Below are 20962 nucleotides of genomic sequence, written 5' to 3'. Positions count from 1 at the left end.
TATCTATCTATCTATCTATCTATCTATCTATCTATCTATCTATCTATCTATCTATCTATCTATCTATCTATCTATCTATCTATCTATCTATCTATCTATCTATCTATCTATCTATCTGTGTATTTCAATTTATTTGTTTATGGATCTTTTTATTTATTTATTTATGACTTTATTTCCAAGTTTATTTAAAATATGGCTCATGATGGTCCCACGCTATGCTGTACAGCTTTGGAAAATACTTTGTAACTATTGCGAGATACACAGGAGCCCAAGCTAAGTCTGTAGTTTCAAAGTTGCCAATTATAGCCCTCTTTCCTTGTGAGTATGCTAAAAGTGACAAGTTTTCTTTCTAATGAGCTTTGCGCTCATGACAGATGTTCCTGTTAGCTACTCGGAACACAAAAAAAAACCCTGACGTCTCTCTTGCAAAGAGTGTGCCGAAAGGTTAATTATATTCTCGCTGATTGTGATTAGCGACAAGCTTGGGAGAGCGTTACGGAACGCTAAAATCGGGTGGGCAGGTATAAAATGAGCAAAGATTGCGTGTGAATTTTCATATGTGCCGCACGCTTAAAAAATGGCTTCGCAAAGCTATAATTTGGGGCATAAAGTCCAAGGTCTTGACGCCTGTATGTCGAGACTTTGGTACTAGCCACCTGTTTTATCAGCTCGCCAGCTGACAAAGTGCAAGGTGATGAGCTAAGCTGCTATCTTGGTCGGCGGGGGAAAAAAAGTTCATTTGGCAACGCAACTGCCAGACAATGTGCAAAAATGTGTTTGCTCCAGTGTCAGGGTATTTGTCACTGTCACTCAAATTCCAGGACCCAACGAATATTGGTTTTTAGGACCACATAAACATTCAATTCGGCGTAAGAAACCTGAGAGTATCTTCTTTTAATCAGAAAAAAAGAGATTTTTCCTAAATTATATGGGTCTGGAGTTATATGAGCTGCTTAACAACAGCTGAAGCTGTAACAAAGCGCTAGAATGGACAAAAGGCAAATGCCTTCCCCTTGTGAAAGACATCGCCAGAAGTCTGACCAATGCTTTATCAGCAATCCCCCCTACTCCGGCAAGAAAAAACAAAACCCGAAAAAAATCGAGAATGGTGCTCCACGTTATATTCTCAATTCCCGAATAAATTTGAGAATGGCAGCGAGTTAGGTCATGTTTTTCTACTTCGCCCTGCCTACCAAAAATGGAAAAATACGGCATAGTGAAATTATTTAAACAGGTAACATCGGATTGACGACCGGGTTCCGTTACGACAAAACGGTCGTAAATCAAACGCTCGTAAGTCGAAATCCATTCAAAATTTACACGACAGGATAGCATACGATGTCAATCTGTTGTTTTCAAGCAACATTTTCTATTGAATACTATTAAATTCAAAACTATTTACAGTTCATTTATAAATTTTAGCACTTTTTGTGTCATTTTTATCACTTTATATTTCGTATTATCGATTTTTATTTCTGTATAACTGTACCTGTAATGTATACAAAACTGTTTGCTGTACAGTTCATTTATAAATGTTATACTTAAATTTTAGTGTTGTTTGTATCATTTTATATTTCATATTATCGAGTTTTAATACTGTTGAAAAATCGCTCTCCCTGCAAACGGCAACAAGAGGTCCCCCGACACACACTCTCGGACTCAGGCGGACACCGAAAGAAAAAAGTAATAATAATAATAATAATAATAATAATAATAATAATAATAATAATAATAATAATAATAATAATAATAATAATAATAATCTTCTTCTTATCCTTTCGGCTTTTCCCCTCAGGGGTCGCCACAGTGAATCAATGTCCTCCTAATATCCCGGTTTTGTGCATCCTCTTCTCGCACACCAGCTACCTTCATGTCCTCTTTGACCACATCCATAAACCTCCTCTTCGGTCTTCCTCTCGGTCTCCTGCCTGGCAGTTCAAGGCTCAGCATCCTTCTCCCGATATAGTCGCTCTCTCTCCTCTGGACATGTCCAAACCATCTCAGTCTGGCCTCTCTGACTTTCTCTCCAAAGCCTCTAATATGACTTGTCCCTCTAATTTACTCATTCCTGATCCTTTCCAACCTGGCCAAAGAAAACCTCAACATCTTCAGCTCTGCTACCTCCAGCTCTGCTTCCTGTCTTTCTTTAGTGGCACTGTCTCCAGTCCAAACATCATTGCTGGTCTCACCACGGTTTTATACACTTTTCCTTTCATCCTAGCTGAAACCCTTCTATCGCACATCACACCTGACATTTTTCTCCAGACGCTCCAGCCTGCCTGGACACGCTTCTTCACCTCTTTTCCACACTCTCCATTGCTCTGGACAGTTGACCCCAAGTACTTAAAATCCTCCACCTTCTTTATCTCTTCTCCCTGTAGCATCACTCTTGCACTTGGATCCCTCTCATTCACACACATATATTCCGTCTTGCTGCGACTGATCTTCATTCCTCTCCTTTCCAGGGCATATCTACACAGCTCTAGTTTCTCCGGTCCAAGGAGATTCTTGTCTAATATCGTCTGTCAGCCTGTCCATCACCATAGCAAACAAGAAGGGGCTCAGAGCTGACCCCTGGTGGAGTCCCACCTCCACCTTGAATTCCTCAGTCATACCGACAGCACACCTCTCAACTGTCTTACAGTCATGATCCATGTCTTGTACCGCTCTAACATACTTTTCCGTCACTCCATACTTCCTCATGCAATGCCACAGCTCTTCTCTGAGCACCCTGTCATACGCTTTCTCCAGATCTAGAAAGACACAATGCAATTCCTTCTGACCTTCTCTGTACTTCTCTATCAGCATTCTTAAAGCAAACATTGCATCTGTCGTACTCTTTTTTGGCATGAAGCCATACTGCTGCCCACAAATGTTCACTTCTGCTCTTAGTCTAGCTTCAACTACTCTTTCCCAGAGTTTCATTGTATGGCTCAACAACTTTATTCCTCTGTAATTAGTACAACGCTGCACTTCTCCTTTGTTCTTAAAAATGGGCACAAGTACACTTCGTCTCAATTCTTCAGGCATCTGTTCACCATCTAAGATCTTGTTGAATAACCCAGTCAGAAACACCACCGCCACCTCTCCAAGACACTTCCATACCTCGATTGGTAAATCATCAGGCCCGAGTGCCTTTCCCCCCTTCATCCTCTTCAGCGCCCTCCTCACTTCATTCTTGCTAATGCTTGCTACGTCTTGGTCCACAACAGTCACATCTTCTACTCTTTGTTCCTTCCCATTTTCCTCATTCATCATTTCTTCAAAGTACTCTTTCCATCATGCCATCACACTACTGGCACCTGTTAATACATTGCCATCTCTATCCTTAATCACCCGAACCTGCTGCAGGTCCTTACCATCTTTGTCTCTCTGTCTCGCCAGCCTGTAAAGATCAGTCTCACCTTCCTTGCTGTCCAGTCGAGCATACAAGTCATAATAATAATAATAATAATAATAATAATAATAATAATAATAATAATAATAATAATAATAATAATAATAATAATAATAATACATTTCGTTTTAAGCGCCTTTCAAAGCTCTCAAGGACACTACAGTCACAGACAAGCATCGGTACGATAATAAATCAAATACAATCACAAATAGACTACAATAAATAAAATACATTTGTAAATAGAAACAAGAGAAAGAGCCTCACAGAAAATGCAATTCTATGGCAGCAATTGAAAGGGGATGGGGTGGGAGGGCGGGGTGAAAGGATAGAAAAAGAGATCGTCTAAGCGTAGCAAAATAAAAATGTCAACTGTATTCTGTAAATGTGCAAAACCCCCATCGTGCTGAGACGGGCAGGGGGTGGGCACACAAAGGTGGAGGGAGGAAGAAGATCCGAGAGGGAATAGAAATTTGATAGGTATGGGGGGCAAGGTTAGGGATAGCTTTAAATGTATAAATAAGAATTTTAAAGTTGATTCTATATTTGACCGGGAGCCAGTGGAGCTCTTGGAGGACAGGGGTGATGTGGTAAAAGGATGAGGTTCTGGTGATGATCTGGGCTGAAGAATTCTGGACGAGTTGAAGTTTGTGGAGAGGTTTCTGAGGGACAACAAGGAGAAGTGAATTGCAATAGTCAATCCGGGAGGTGACAAGACTATTGTAGTACGCGTTGCTGGATGCTTGCGCGTTGCGGTGCCAGGGCATATAATTAAAAATAAATGCAATTTAAAAAAAGGGTCTGGCATTCGTGGTCGTAAAGATGGGTGGTCGTAACTTGTGGCGGTCGTAACTCGGATGTTACCTGTAAACTTTTTGATGTTCAAAATATGGTTTCTATAAGAGGACTTTTTTTTTTGCATTTTGTTAAAGGCTATTTATAATATGTTGAATAAATCTTACATTTCATTTTGATCGAGTCGTCATGACAAATTTAAGATGTACAGTAAAGTCTCGTTATATCGATATCGGATATATCGATAGTCCCGGTTATATCGATACTATTTCTATGCACGCACTGAGAAAATTACATGCAAACAGGGTCGGATATATCGATAGTCCCGGTTATAACGATATTTTTCGGACTCCCTTAAATATCGATATAATGAGACTTTACTGTATTTTTATTTATTTATTTATTTATTTATTTATTTGCTACGACTTTTATCCTCTGAGAAGATTATTATATACCCCCCCCAGATTTCCCATCTTTACAGAACGCAGAAGGTGGATTACTCTCCCATCTCTCGCTAGTGCCGGGGAATGACTTGCCTCAGAAGCAGAAACGGCGGAAGCGGCGGCGGCGGCGGATTTGCGTTGGAGAGAAAGAGAGAGAGAGGGAGCAAGCGAGCGAGGGAGGGGTCGCCGTCCGTCCATTCGTCTGTCTGTCTGGCGATGTGGGTGTGAGCGAGCGCGAGTTCCGATGCAGCGCGCTGAGCGTGGCATCGCGGCGAGGCAGGCTGAGGACCCTATCGCCCTTCTTCTGCCCCCCCGCCCCCGCCTCACGGCTGGTGGCAGCTCCAGCGGCATCACAGGCAGAATGGCGGGTGAACTGGAGACTTAAGCGGCGATGCCAGCGTGACGAATGAGAGCTTCCCCTCCCAGGAGCGTGGTGGTTTGGGGACCCCCCGCCCCCCAGCCCAGCAACTATTGGACATGCTTTCCGGGACAGCGTGTGGATTCCTCCACGCCTTTGAAGTTGTTTTCTTTCTCCTGGTGCTGTCTGGGTGTCCCGAAGCCGCCGACCCGGCTCGGACCAAAGGGAGATGGAACAAGGGAGGTAAGACTTGCCGGCTGCCAGCCTCCATGTCACCGATGAAATGGCGGGTGTCCTCAACCGGGATGCTGGGGACACCCGGGGCGCTCGCGCTCATAAGAAACCTCCAGTTGAGTTGCGGATCTAATCGCTTTAAACGCATTTTGGGTCAAATTGACCCATTGTGTCAAATTCCTCGTTCTGGGTCAAAGTGACCCAATGAAGGAGGGCTCTGTCGGCTTTCTGCTGTACTTAGGGTTACTTCTTTTGCCGTGGTAATAGAACCAACATGGATTAGATGCCTTCACACCGTTCCCGAGGTTTGAAAACATCATCATCTGGGACATCAGAAACAGAATCCGAATCAGAATCAGAAAAACCTTTATTCGTCCCATAATGGGGAAATTTGTAGTAAATGGTTCTGAAATATGGGGATTTCTTTTCCTCTTGTTCTTGGCGTGTTTATAAATACGTGGCTCATTTTGATCCAGGATGCCTTCACACTGTTACCGAGGTTTGAAAACATCGTCACCTGGGACATATTTACAGTGATATGGTTTTGAAATATGGGGATTGCTTATCCTCTTGTTCTTGGGGTGTTTATGAATACCATGGGTCATTTTGACCCAGGATGTCTTCACACTGTTACCGAGGTTTGAAAACATTGTCACCTGGGACATATTTGCAGTGAAATGGTTCTGAAATATGGGGATTAATTATCCTCTTGTTGTTGGCGTATTTATGAATAATTATAACTTCTCTATGCAACCATGATGGGTTTTGTCATGGCTAAAGTCAACTCTTTGACTCCCCAATAATTTTTTGTGTGTGGGGGGGGGGGGGGGGTGGCAAGAGGAAAACTGACTGTTTGGGATGTCGCTTTCGCCTTTATTGAAAAAAACAGCTGCTACTTTTTGGATTCTTTGCTCGATTATTGATCAAGTAATTGTAAACGAGCAAACAAAAGGATTGCTCAATCTCTTTGCACTTAATATTATGATGTGGGGGGAGGGGGTTGGACCTCTGGCCTTGACTTGGATTGGAAATGCCAGACGTGCAAACATGTGTCCAGTAAAGTGCCAGGGTTTTTGTCATTTTCACTTGAATCGCAGGACCCACGAAATATTAAGTTTTAGGACTACATCAACATTCAATGCAGCATTAGAAACCTTAGACTTTCCTTTTTCATCAGAAAAAAAAATGTTAATTCCTAAGTTATATCAGTCTGGAGTAGATGACCATGAAATGAGGGCGGCTGACCAAAATACAACAGAATAAATACGTATTGATTGATATAGCGCTTTAATAACAGCTTAACAGCTGAAGAGATGTAAATGCTTTATTCCTAAATGATATGGGTCTGGAGTTATCTGAGCTTAAAATGAGAGCGAACAAATTCAGGAATGGCGCTATACGTCGAATTTTCAATTCCTGAGCTTTTATTTATTGATTTATTTTGATGTGACAAAGACATTTGTTGTTTTTTGTGCGGCTGCCAAATTGCTGATTCGGCAAGTTGCTGCGCGGCCATTGAAGAGGTCACGAAAAAGGCAGCAACCAAAATGGCCCCCCAATTTCACTTTCGCAAACAAATCCAAGTGGTCCTGATTGTAGCCGCCAGGCCGCGTGGGCGCCGCACCGTAGATACGCCGCAACTAACCGGATTGGCTCGTCATCAAGCAAATTGTGTGGCGGCGTTGCCCTGGAACGCCGCAGGGCCACTTGGAGCCATTTGAAACTCCGGGGCCATGTTTGTCAGCCATCTTTTGTTGTTTGTCTACTCCGACGGTGCCACGCGCTTCCCCCAGCGACAGTGGGCAAAAATGGCCGTGCTGCATTTCCCGAGCTATATTTATACATCAACGTCGTGTGAATAATTCACGGTTCTACATCTTTTCCATCTGGACTTGGTCGGCTTTGAGAGGACGCCGCCATATTCCGCCTTTACCATTATTATGAACGGCTGTTATGCTGAATGGCTAAAGCTGTTATGAATCAGTGCTTATGAATCGGTGATTATTAACTCATTGACTCGCAGACGATGCGCAGAAATGGGTCCACTTCAGTGGCCGGGTTTTTGTCATTGTCACTCCAATTCCAGGACCCACAGAATATGAAGTTTTAGGATGACATCAACATTCAGTACAGGATTAGAAACCTTAGATTATCTTCTTTCATCAGACGAAAATAGTTAATTCCTAAATTATATGGGTCTGGAGTTATATGAGCTTGAAATTGGGGCATCTGTACATACTGGTTTATATAGTGCTTTAACAACAGCTGAAGCTGTAACAAAGCGCTAACATGGAAAAAAGGCAAATGATGCCCCCTCGTGGAAGGGAAAAACACGGCCAGAGGTCTGACCAGCGCTTCATCAGCACCCAAGCATGAAAAACCAAAACCCAAACAAATCGGGAATGGTGCTCCACGTCGTGCTTTTCAATTCCCGAATAAATTCAGGAATGGCAGCGAGTGATTATTAATCGCAAGTATTCTATCAGTCATTTTGACGATGAATCACTGAGCCCGATGACACCTTTGATTAGCATCCGCAGCCTATTTTCTCCGTCAGTTAGCGCCATCTAGGGTTTGATTGTGGGCGCCGGCGTTGAACGAAGCTCAGTCTTTTTTTGCGTTTGTCGACGGTGTCTTGTCCTTACTTCTTTTTGCTCTCTGCGATCAAACTTTAAATAGATAAGAAGCTTTTTTTTTCTATTTCAGGGTCGCCATTAAGCTAAATATTGCATGGGCCACAGAGAAGAACAGTTTGAGTCCTAAGGAGGATAGAAAAGCACAGCCTTCAATTCAATTATACATCGTTATCGCAGCTGGCGAGGCCGCCGCTTTCCACCCTTGGCGTCCGGGCCTCCAAATGTTCCGTGTTAATGTCTCATCCAATATGGCGTGTCGGGAAAAACAGCCTCTTGCGGTGCATTTGGACAAGGAACTCAAAGAATCGGGGCCGCCGTCCATATGGCTCCGAGTCAATTCATTGTCGCCAAAACAGGCACTCTGTTGAAAACAGATGCATTACATTTACAAGCGCCTTTCAAAACTCTCAAGGTCACTTTACAGTCACAGGATCAGTTTTTCTATGGGTGAGCAGCAGCAGCTACTCGCGCCAGCGTTCACTCAACCCGGAGGTAACTCAAATAGATAGAAAGCTAGCTAGCTAGCTAACAAGCTAGCTAGCCACCATAGCTAGACAGATAGATTGATTGATAGCTAGCTAATAGATAGCTAGAAGTGTTCATATATATACTGTATGTATTTTTTAATAGAAAATTGGAAAAAAAACAGCCTCAGAAAAATGCACCAAAGTGAAAATTCATGACAGTAAAAGTCTTGATCAGGAAATGGTTAGCATTTTCTTAAATTGATCAGAAAATGGATGCCATTATCTGATTAAGTCTAGAATGATCAGCCTGAAATAGAAAATGAATGCCATTTTCTGATCAAGTGAAGTGATCCTGTGAAATTTGTTCATGCTTAAGCTCTCCAGCACTCGGGAAATGTTTATCTTTTTTAATTTTTTTCTGCTTCAAGAACTATGTCAGTGCATCAATCTACACAAATGGCTAAAAACACTTGCCAGCGGCTGAGCTGCACTGTGTTTGTTTACCAAGCAGTTGTCCCATTTAAACAAATTACAAAAATAAAAAAATAAATCCATGTGACGTTGCCGCCGTTGCAACGTCAGATTTGCGTTTACAAAGCTCCTCGGGGGCATTCCCGTTTCAATTAAAAGCCACTCGAGATGACCTCAAGCCATTTGAGCTTGCATCTAAAGGCCACTTCAAAGGATCACATTTATTCTTTTTTTTTTTACATCCCCACCAGGAGCTGCAGTTTGCGGCTTCCATGCGAGAAGCGTGGCAGCGCAGTATTTATCACAAGCAAACGCAAAGGCCACCTTTACCTTTTGCATTCGTCTGCAGATTTATTCTTCTTCTTCTTTTCCTTTCGGCTTTTCTCTTCAGCCACAGCGAATCAATGTCTGCAGATTTATTATTATTATTATTATTATTATTATTATTCTTTTTACCCTCTCCTCCTTCTTCTAAAAGAGCCGAAAAGGTTTCTTGCTCTCTTGGGGTGCTGGAACGAAGCAGGAAAAACTGCTCCTGTTCCATTTGACCAGCTCAGAGATATTTACACCGCTGGCAATTGTTGTCGTGTGCATGTGCTGCCTTTTGACCTCATTTTTCAAGTGTGATGATTCTGAAGGCAGCGACTCCAAGTGATCATTCGCTGATGAAATTTGGTCTTGCTTTATTTCTCAACACCTCGCAAAGTGGCATTTCTATTTTTTTTGTCTTGGATAGAGGAATCATACTTGTTTTTTAATTTAATTTAATTTAATTTAATTTAATTTAATTTAATGCAATTTAATGCAATTTAATTTAATGTAATTTAATTTCATGCAATGTAATTTCATGTAATGTAATGCAATTTAATTTCATGTAATATGATTTAATTTCATTTAATGCCATTGAATTTAATTTAATGCCATTTAAGGTAATGTAATTTAATGTAATGTAATTTAATTTAATGCCATTTAATTTAATTTAATGCAATGTGATTTATTTCAATGCAATTTAATTTAATGCAATTTAATGTAATGCAATATAATTTAATGTAATGTAGTTTAATGCAATGCATTTAATGTAATTTGATTTAATTTAATTTAATGCAATGTAATGTAATGTAATTTAATGCAATTTAATGTAATTCAATGGAATGTAATTTAATTTAATGTAATCGAATTGAATGTAATGTAATGTAATTTAATGTAATATAATTGTATTTATTTATTAAGCATTCTTGTTTATTTTTTATGTATTTATATATTTCATTACATATGGATTGATCTGTTTATTTAATAATTTGACTATTTATTAGACCAATAATGTATTCAAATGTTTATTTGAATATGTATTAATTAGTTTGTTTATTTATTTATTTGCTGTGGGTTGGGCTGACTTTTGAAGAAAGCTTAACGGCAGTGGCTCATCACTGGTGTCTCAGACTCCTCGGTCGTCCATTCGACTGCAAAGTCCTGCCGCTGATCGGGAACCCAATCATTTTATCAGCCATTGCTCATTTCCCAGAATACGATTTCGGGATTGGTCCATCCACTCAACGGCGATTAAATAAATTGGTTGACGGACTTTGGAAATGGCGGTTTGAGCCAAATGACTTTTAATGAAAGGTGAGGCGGCAACCATTTGTTTCGTTTCAACAAATTTTAGAGTCATAAGTGTTCTGAACGGAAGGCAGAACGTCGTCGGCGTCAGCAGAATGTCATGCCGAAAAGGCCAACTTTTGATTTCAAGTTGAAACTTGGACTTGGACTTGGACTTGAAGCAACTGCAGCACGCGCGTTCCCGGGCCGCCTCAAATGAACATTGTCCTTCGCCCGCCAGTTAATTAACCCCAAAGACCTTCATTTGCGCTCCAATAATGTGCAACAATGGATTAACTTCCCATTCTCATTACAAAGATTGATTGATTAAAATGGCGGCTGCCGTTCTCGGTTCTGTTCCGACTATCAGCAAGTCGCTGCGATTGGGTTGACCACAAACGAGCTTTTAGCCGAATAACAACGTTCACAATTTAGCTGCCTGAATTGTAAATTTCTCGACTGTGAGACTATCTATCCATGCATCCATCCATCCATTTTCCAGACTCATTCCTCATTAGGGTCGCGGGGGTTGGTGGAGCCAATCCCAGCCGTTTTCAGGTAGTCAGCGGGGGACACCCTGAACTGTTTGCCAACCAATATCAGGGCACACATTGACAAACAAGCATTTACATTTACACCTAAGGGCAATTTGGAGTGTTCAATCTGCCTGCCGTGCATATTTTTGGAATGTTGGAGGAAACCAGAGTACCCGGAGAAAATCCACGCAGGTCAAAGCGGGGTTTGAACTCATCACCTCTGCACTGCGATGTCGATGCGTTAATCACTGGGCTACCAGGCTGCCATGTTCATTACACAGAACATGAAAACTCCACACAGGGAAACCGGCCGGACCGGGTCTTGAATTTACGACCGCTGCACTGTGAAGCAAGCTGCCCATTTTGAAATGAATAATCTAATCTATTGTCTTCTATTGTCATCTAATGCCATTTAATATGGTTTAATGTCATTTAATGTGAATCTAATCAAATTTAATAACATTAAATGTAATTAAATCTAATTAAATATAATTTAATCTAATGTAATACAGTAAAGTCTCGTTATATCGATATCGGATATATCGATAGTCCCGGTTATATCGATACTATTTCTATGCACGCACGGAGAAAATTACATGCAAACAGGGTCGGATATATCGATAGTCCCGGTTATATCGATATTTTTTCGGACTCCCTTGAATATCGATATAACGAGACTTTACTGTATAGATTAATCTAAATTAATGTAATGTCACTTAGTAGGATTTAGCATGATTAAACTGTTGTAACGGACAGTTAGGACGGCGGAAAAAATCATTGGCACTGTCCTACCCACTCTCGAGGACTTGCACACTGCAAGAATCTAAATGAGGGCTCGGACAATCCTCCTGGACCCTCCGCACCCTGCCCACCACCTTTTCCAGCTACTCCCTTCAGGCAGGCGCTACCGATCCATACGCACCAAATCCAGCAGTCATTTAAACAGCTTCTTGCCCCAAGCCTTAACTCTTTGAACTCTTTGAACTCTTTCAACAGTAGCCCAAATGGAACTGTATAGCAATTAGCAATTTTTTGATGATGATACTAGTGCAGCGTGTTGTACCGGAAACAAATTCCTTGTGTGTTCTACATTCTTGGCAATAAAGATGTTTCTGATTCTGATGTAATGTAATGTAATCCAATTTAAACACGTTTATTCAAATGTAATCAAATTTAATAACATTAAATCTAATTACAGTAAAGTCTCGTTATATCGATATCGGATATATCGATAGTCCCGGTTATATCGATATTTTTTCGGACTCCTTTGAATATCGATATAACGAGACTTTACTGTATATCTAATTTAATCAATGTAATCTAAATTAATCTAATGCCATCTAATGTAATTTAATCTGATTTTATCTGTTGTAATCTACTTTACTCTAATTTAATCAAATATAGTCACATTTATTCAAATTAATCAAATTTAATAACATGAAATCTAATTTGATTTAATGTAATCTAAATTAATCTAATGTTATTTAATATCATTTAATCTAATGGAATAAAATTTAGTCGCATTTATTCAAATCTAATCAAATTTAATAACATCTCATCTCATTTTCCGTACTGTTTATTCCTCATTAGGGTCGCGGGGGCTGCTGGAGCCTATCTCAGCTGTCTTCGGGCACGAGGCGGAGGACACCCTGAATTGGTTGCCAGCCAATCGCAGGGCACACAAAGACATACACAGTCACTCTCACACTCACACCTGGGGACAATTTGGAGTGGTCAATCTGCCTGCCACGCATGTTTTTGGAGTGTGGGAGGAAACCGGAGGACCCGGAGAAAACCCATGCGAGGCCGAGGAGAACATGTAAACTCCACACAGGGAGGCCGGACCGGGACGCAAACCGGCGACCTCTGCACTGTGAAGCCGGTGTGCTAACCACTCGACGACCGGGCCGCCCTAATTTAATAACATGAAAAATTTAATCTAATGTAATTTAAATTAATCTCAACTAAATCTAATGTCATTTAGTCTGATTTAATCTGATGTAATCTTATTTGATCTAATGTAATCAAATTTCGTCACATTGATTCAAATGTAATCAGCATTAATAAAATTCAATCTAATATAATCGAATGTAATCTAATCGTATTTAATTAAATTTAGTCACATTTATTCAAATGAAATCAGATTTAATAAAATTAATCTAATTTAATCTAATGTAATCTATTTTAATCTAAATGAATGTCATTATTTTTTGAGTAGTCGTCTTCGAAAAGGGTTTTTTTCCGTGTGTGGGGTTAAGGACACCCAAACCGGACAAGGGCTTTAATGACAGCTAAAACTGACGGCCTCTCATCCTAGGTGAATGATCCCCGCCCCCGAATCGCCCCTCACAACAGGGTACGATGCTGAAAAGTCAAGCTCATCCCTCCTCCCTCATTTGGATCCACCTGTCACCAGGAAAACCGCCACCAGCGCCTGAGGCGTGTAATCACACTTTTATTGTCTACAGTCACACGCCATCATACATTGTTTGGGAGGACCAGAGGGGTCGGGGGGGGGGGGGGGGGGGGGGTCACCTGTGAGTGTAACAGACGCTTGATGAATGTGGCTCTAATGGAACGTTAATTGTGTGTCGTCAAAATTCCTCACCCGCCGTTTGCCCATTTTTATACGCTGGTAAGAAAGTCGCTAGTCTCTGGGTAGGATGCCCCCCCACTCCCGGCTCTCCAGCCCCTCCCGCGCTTTGGCCTGACACTATTAGCTCGGCTGACATATTACGGTTGTGTTTCCTTTGTAATTTGTTTTGTGTGTCAGCATGATGGATGTCTTGTTTGCTGCCATTTCCTCACACGCTCAAGCCCCAAAATGGGCGCCCGGGGGACATCGGCAGCTCCCAGCTTCCTAACGGAAGACGCCAAGCATTTGTTTCCACCAACCAGATTGTTAAGTACCGTGATAGAAAGTGAGTCTTGCCTATGCGCTGCTAGCAGTGTTAGCTCACGCTAACACAAGAGCAACGCTTTGGTGTTCCGTCCAACATCTGTGCTGCAGGATAACGTTGACATGTCAAATGATCCAACCAAAGATGCTGAAAATCCATACCCTGCACACCACCTTTTCCAGCAACAAAGACACAAACTTTATTGCATCATAGACAAACGTGGCATTTACTTTTAAAGAGACAAACATGTCCTGAGTAACTTAGCAGAAAAACAGAATAAACACGGAAAATCCTACTGGAGCCTTCACACCCTGCCCACCACCTTTTTCAACTCCCCCTCAGGCTGGCGCTACCGATCCAGGCGCACCACAATGCAGCAGACATTTAAACGGCTTCTTCGCCCAAGCCATTAAATCTTGAAACAGTCACCCAAATAGAACTACATAGTGCCTCCATTTTTCTTATGATGATACTAGTGCAGCGTGTCCTACCGGAGACAAATTCCTTGTGTGTTCCACATATTTGGCCAATTAAGATTATTCTGATTTGCCAGTTTAACGAAAATCAAACACCATGATCATGTAAACGTCATTACTAACCATCAAATGAGTGACAAGGACTTTGTAGCAACTAACCGCGGCTAGCTAACCGTCGCGGCGACCTTGCTTATGAGCACGTCATACGGCGCTAAACCGACGACCAATTTTTTGCAGCTCACTTTTTAAGAGCTTTACCATCGAGGAAGAAACAGTCAGCTCGAAGAAAAAACAAATAAAGCAGTCACTTTTTCCATTTGAAAACGACAAAATGAAAGCGCTAACGTGTTGTCGATATCGAGCGCGGAACCGCCGCCAACGATTTCTCGTCGCCGTTGCCCGCCAACTATTTGAAAAGGAGGGCCGCAATCCTTAGGATTACTTTGACACAAAAGCTTCATTTTCCTTTGTGGCTGTTTGTTTCTTTTTTCCGCCGCCTTTGAATTGTTAGCTCAGCGCGCCGCGCTCCCATATGCAAATTTGCCGGCGGAAACGCGGTCTGGCTGATGGAGAGGCTCTTATCCTATTTGGTGTCTGCACCGATTGGAGGCGGGAGCTGTTGAAAGCGCTCAGAGATTGAAAGGAGTGTTTTCTGTGGCATCTGAAGAACGTTTTGCGTGCCGTCGTATGTCTTCAATCAGCGGTCGGCGTCGTTTATGTTCTCAAAAGCAGAAAGATCCGGCCGCGCCATTCAAGTACAGTGATACCTCATCTTACGAACTTAATTGGTTCCCAGAAAGTGTGTGTAAGGCGTCTTTCAAACATGTATTTTCCATAAGAAACCATTAAAATTAGAATAATTCGTTCCCAGGTCCCAATAAAACATATTTTTCTATGAAATAAGCCTTAAAACTAAACAAAATACCTTGTTTTACATATAATAAATTTACGTCTGTGTAAGCTCTCAGTCGTACAGGAGTGGTCCATCGATGAGAAGGTTTCTTCAGCCGTCATCTGTACAAAAGTGAAGGTTTCGGACGTTTCGCCTCCTATCCAAGAGACTTCGTCAGCGAACTAAAGTCTGACTGGTCGTATCGGCCCCATTTATATATCCCTAATGTCCAGACCTAGTGGTGCCGGACACAGCTATGATAGGTCCCTACTCGCAGGTTGGGGGGGGCGCGGGACCCCCCCCTGTGGCCCCACTGATTGTTCCTACATTCCTGACTAACGATTGGCCTATTACCCCCACTCCCCCCGGTATCACCTCATCAGCATAACGACCCTCATCAGCATTGCGAAAGTTGCCTAACCTGTTTTGCCTGAGCAGGCTATTGTATGAACGATCCAAATTGAACCTCACACCACCAGACCGGTTTAATGAAGGATTTTGTTGTTTTATAAGAATCGCCTCTTTTACCCCCCTTTCAAACCATCTATGTTCTTTCGCTAAGATTTTAACCTCATTGTCGTCAAATGAGTGGTTAGTAGCTTTTAGGTGCAAATGTACTGCCGATTGAGGCCCACTAGTATTATCCCTGCGATGTTGATAAAGTCTTTTTTTGAGAATTTGTTGAGTCTCCCCAATGTACTGCTCTTTACAATTTTCATTCTTACAATGTATGGAATAAACTACATTACTTTGTTTTTCATTTGGTAGCCTATCTTTTGGATGCACTAATTTTTGCCTTAACGTGTTTATCGGTTTGAAATAAGTAGGAATTTTATGTTGCCAAAGGACTCTTTGTAATTTTTCAGAAACTCCTGCAATGTACGGTACTGCTACTCCTCTCCTTTTAGAATCTTGAGAATTATTGGTTTCGTTCGCTATTCTTTCTTTCTGACATTTGTTGAATGACCACTGAGGGTACCCACAGTTAGTGAGTGCTCTCCTGATATGTTTTGACTCCTTTTCTCTACCTTCAGTGCTAGTTGGTATTAGTTTAGCCCTATGCTGGAGGGTTCTGATAACTCCTAGTTTATGTTGTAAAGGGTGGTTAGAGTCAAAAAGTAAGTATTGGTCAGTGTGCGTAGCCTTCCTAAAGACTTCTGTTTTTAGCGCTCTGTCCTCTTTTATAATTACTTTACAATCCAAGAAGGCTAGTTGGTTCTCTTGAATGTCCTCACGAGTAAATTTAATGTTGAAGTCTACAGAGTTGAGATGATCTGTGAAGGATTGAATTTCTTGTTTCTTAATTATGACAAAAGTATCGTCCACATATCTAAACCAGTGTCTAGGTTTTGTCCCTGGGAAGGATGTGAGGGCCTGTTTCTCCATCTCTTCCATGTAAAGATTAGCCACTATGGGTGAAACTGGTGAGCCCATAGCACAACCATGGATTTGTTTATAAAATTTTTCCCGAAATTGAAAATACGTAGTATTAAGGCAGATTTCTAATAATTGGCAGATGTGATCCGGTTTCAGTTTGGTTCTTTCATGCAGAGAAACATCCGCCAGCAGCCTCGTCCTCACCACTGAGACTGCTGCTGGGGTTGGGACAGATGTAAAGAGAGAAGTCACATCGTATGATGCCAAAGTTTCCTCAGGTTCCAATATGAGGTCTTTGATCCTCTCTACAAACCCTGTGGTGTTCTCTACGTGGTATTCTGTGTTACCAACCAACGGAGCTAAAATAGTTTTTAAATATTTGGCTACATTGTATGTAGAGGAGTCAATGCTACAAACAATGGGTCGGAGGGGGAACCCTTCTTTATGTATTTTTGGCAGGCCATAGATACATGGCGTGGCCTCTCCCGGGTATAATCTAAAATACATCTGTTTATCTATATGTTTTCCTTTCTCTAGCTTTTGGAGACAGTCAATCATTTCTTTCTTGTATCTATTGGAAGGGTCCCTTTTTAGTTGCTCATACGTGTTAGAATCACTGATTAACCTATTTATTTTGTCTTCATAATCCAATGTGTTGAGCAGCACTGTGCATCTGCCCTTGTCTGCTGGCAAAATAGTAATATTTTTGTCTTTTTGTAGAGTAGTTAACGCCTTTCTCTCTTCTAATGTTATGTTGGACGGAGGAAGTTTGGCACTACTGAGAAGAGCTGATATTTTAATGCGTAGATCATCTGCCTCTGCATACGAAAGTTTGTTATTTTTAATAGCCGATTCAGTAGCTGTGATATAATCTATTGTAGGTATAGTTTTAGGAGTCACTGAGAAATTTAAACCTTTGGTAAGTACTGCCTTTTCTGTCTCTGAGAGATCTCTGTCTGACAAATTTTTGATCCAATTCTCCCTTGCAAACTGTTCATACCTAATTTTACGCGTGTTTACCAGTAGCTGAGATTGTTTCAGTAAAAGTAATTTTTGAAATTTACCCTTTTGTCTCTCTTTGGTTTTGCTGTGGTGCCTCATATAACCGGATTTAGTAAATTCACACACTTCCTGATAGATTTTGTGGGTAAGATTAGTTTGTAATCGCTGATAATAAGTTTCTATTTCTGACTGTTTGTTTTTTATCTCTATGTTAAGTCTCCTAATTCGCAAATTTAGAATTTTCCTAGTATAATTTTGTTGCATTTTGTCGGCTAAGTATCCGGGTTCCAGGGGTGCTTGCTTCAAGCATTTAGGAATTAACCGGCTCTGTCTACATCTAAGATTGAATCTGAGGTGGTTCTTTAAATCAGCTAATTTAAAGGTGGCCTTTTCTAAGTTACGTACCAGCAGAAGGATGTCTCTCCCAAAGTTGGCAGCAATACGTCTGTGTAAGCTCTCAGTCGTACAGGAGTGGTCCATCGATGAGAAGGTTTCTTCAGCCGTCATCTGTACAAAAGTGAAGGTTTCGGACGTTTCGCCTCCTATCCAAGAGACTTCGTCAGCGAACTAAAGTCTGACTGGTCGTATCGGCCCCATTTATATATCCCTAATGTCCAGACCTAGTGGTGCCGGACACAGCTATGATAGGTCCCTACTCGCAGGTTGGGGGGGGCGCGGGACCCCCCCCTGTGGCCCCACTGATTGTTCCTACATTCCTGACTAACGATTGGCCTATTACCCCCACTCCCCCCGGTATCACCTCATCAGCATAACGACCCTCATCAGCATTGCGAAAGTTGCCTAACCTGTTTTGCCTGAGCAGGCTATTGTATGAACGATCCAAATTGAACCTCACACCACCAGACCGGTTTAATGAAGGATTTTGTTGTTTTATAAGAATCGCCTCTTTTACCCCCCTTTCAAACCATCTATGTTCTTTCGCTAAGAGTTTAACCTCATTGTCGTCAAATGAGTGGTTAGTAGCTTTTAGGTGCAAATGTACTGCCGATTGAGGCCCACTAGTATTATCCCTGCGATGTTGATAAAGTCTTTTTTTGAGAATTTGTTGAGTCTCCCCAATGTACTGCTCTTTACAATTTTCATTCTTACAATGTATGGAATAAACTACATTACTTTGTTTTTCATTTGGTAGCCTATCTTTTGGATGCACTAATTTTTGCCTTAACGTGTTTATCGGTTTGAAATAAGTAGGAATTTTATGTTGCCAAAGGACTCTTTGTAATTTTTCAGAAACTCCTGCAATGTACGGTACTGCTACTCCTCTCCTTTTAGAATCTTGAGAATTATTGGTTTCGTTCGCTATTCTTTCTTTCTGACATTTGTTGAATGACCACTGAGGGTACCCACAGTTAGTGAGTGCTCTCCTGATATGTTTTGACTCCTTTTCTCTACCTTCAGTGCTAGTTGGTATTAGTTTAGCCCTATGCTGGAGGGTTCTGATAACTCCTAGTTTATGTTGTAAAGGGTGGTTAGAGTCAAAAAGTAAGTATTGGTCAGTGTGCGTAGCCTTCCTAAAGACTTCTGTTTTTAGCGCTCTGTCCTCTTTTATAATTACTTTACAATCCAAGAAGGCTAGTTGGTTCTCTTGAATGTCCTCACGAGTAAATTTAATGTTGAAGTCTACAGAGTTGAGATGATCTGTGAAGGATTGAATTTCTTGTTTCTTAATTATGACAAAAGTATCGTCCACATATCTAAACCAGTGTCTAGGTTTTGTCCCTGGGAAGGATGTGAGGGCCTGTTTCTCCATCTCTTCCATGTAAAGATTAGCCACTATGGGTGAAACTGGTGAGCCCATAGCACAACCATGGATTTGTTTATAAAATTTTTCCCGAAATTGAAAATACGTAGTATTAAGGCAGATTTCTAATAATTGGCAGATGTGATCCGGTTTCAGTTTGGTTCTTTCATGCAGAGAAACATCCGCCAGCAGCCTCGTCCTCACCACTGAGACTGCTGCTGGGGTTGGGACAGATGTAAAGAGAGAAGTCACATCGTATGATGCCAAAGTTTCCTCAGGTTCCAATATGAGGTCTTTGATCCTCTCTACAAACCCTGTGGTGTTCTCTACGTGGTATTCTGTGTTACCAACCAACGGAGCTAAAATAGTTTTTAAATATTTGGCTACATTGTATGTAGAGGAGTCAATGCTACAAACAATGGGTCGGAGGGGGAACCCTTCTTTATGTATTTTTGGCAGGCCATAGATACATGGCGTGGCCTCTCCCGGGTATAATCTAAAATACATCTGTTTATCTATATGTTTTCCTTTCTCTAGCTTTTGGAGACAGTCAATCATTTCTTTCTTGTGTCTATTGGAAGGGTCCCTTTTTAGTTGCTCATACGTGTTAGAATCACTGATTAACCTATTTATTTTGTCTTCATAATCCAATGTGTTGAGCAGCACTGTGCATCTGCCCTTGTCTGCTGGCAAAATAGTAATATTTTTGTCTTTTTGTAGAGTAGTTAACGCCTTTCTCTCTTCTAATGTTATGTTGGACGGAGGAAGTTTGGCACTACTGAGAAGAGCTGATATTTTAATGCGTAGATCATCTGCCTCTGCATACGAAAGTTTGTTATTTTTAATAGCCGATTCAGTAGCTGTGATATAATCTATTGTAGGTATAGTTTTAGGAGTCACTGAGAAATTTAAACCTTTGGTAAGTACTGCCTTTTCTGTCTCTGAGAGATCTCTGTCTGACAAATTTTTGATCCAATTCTCCCTTGCAAACTGTTCATACCTAATTTTACGCGTGTTTACCAGTAGCTGAGATTGTTTCAGTAAAAGTAATTTTTGAAATTTACCCTTTTGTCTCTCTTTGGTTTTGCTGTGGTGCCTCATATAACCGGATTTAGTAAATTCACACACTTCCTGATAGATTTTGTGGGTAAGATTAGTTTGTAATCGCTGATAATAAGTTTCTATTTCTGACTGTTTGTTTTTTATCTCTATGTTAAGTCTCCTAATTCGCAAATTTAGAATTTTCCTAGTATAATTTTGTTGCATTTTGTCGGCTAAGTATCCGGGTTCCAGGGGTGCTTGCTTCAAGCATTTAGGAATTAACCGGCTCTGTCTACATCTAAGATTGAATCTGAGGTGGTTCTTTAAATCAGCTAATTTAAAGGTGGCCTTTTCTAAGTTACGTACCAGCAGAAGGATGTCTCTCCCAAAGTTGGCAGCAATACGTCTGTGTAAGCTCTCAGTCGTACAGGAGTGGTCCATCGATGAGAAGGTTTCTTCAGCCGTCATCTGTACAAAAGTGAAGGTTTCGGACGTTTCGCCTCCTATCCAAGAGACTTCGTCAGCGAACTAAAGTCTGACTGGTCGTATCGGCCCCATTTATATATCCCTAATGTCCAGACC

At 41.2% G+C, this 20962-nt stretch overlaps 1 protein-coding gene across 1 annotated transcript in view; it reads left to right on the top strand.

Annotated features, from left to right (window-relative positions):
• Positions 1 to 4792: 4792 nt before the first annotated feature.
• The window catches only part of robo2 (roundabout, axon guidance receptor, homolog 2 (Drosophila)), a 367855-nt gene continuing 351685 nt past the window's right edge, over positions 4793 to 20962 (top strand). Inside the window, exon 1 of the mRNA XM_089012942.1 lies at positions 4793 to 5233. Within this exon, the coding sequence (XP_088869068.1) occupies positions 5110 to 5233 (124 nt within the window). The 5' untranslated portion in view covers positions 4793 to 5109. The remainder of the gene's footprint in view (positions 5234 to 20962) is intronic.

Source organism: Hippocampus bargibanti, linkage group LG14 (assembly GCF_051943395.1).
Source record: "Hippocampus bargibanti isolate YZ-2025 linkage group LG14, ASM5194339v1, whole genome shotgun sequence".
Taxonomy (NCBI): Eukaryota; Metazoa; Chordata; class Actinopteri; order Syngnathiformes; family Syngnathidae; genus Hippocampus; species Hippocampus bargibanti.
The sequence above is the reverse complement of the archived record's forward strand: the minus strand, read 5'-3'. Positions and strand labels throughout refer to the sequence as shown.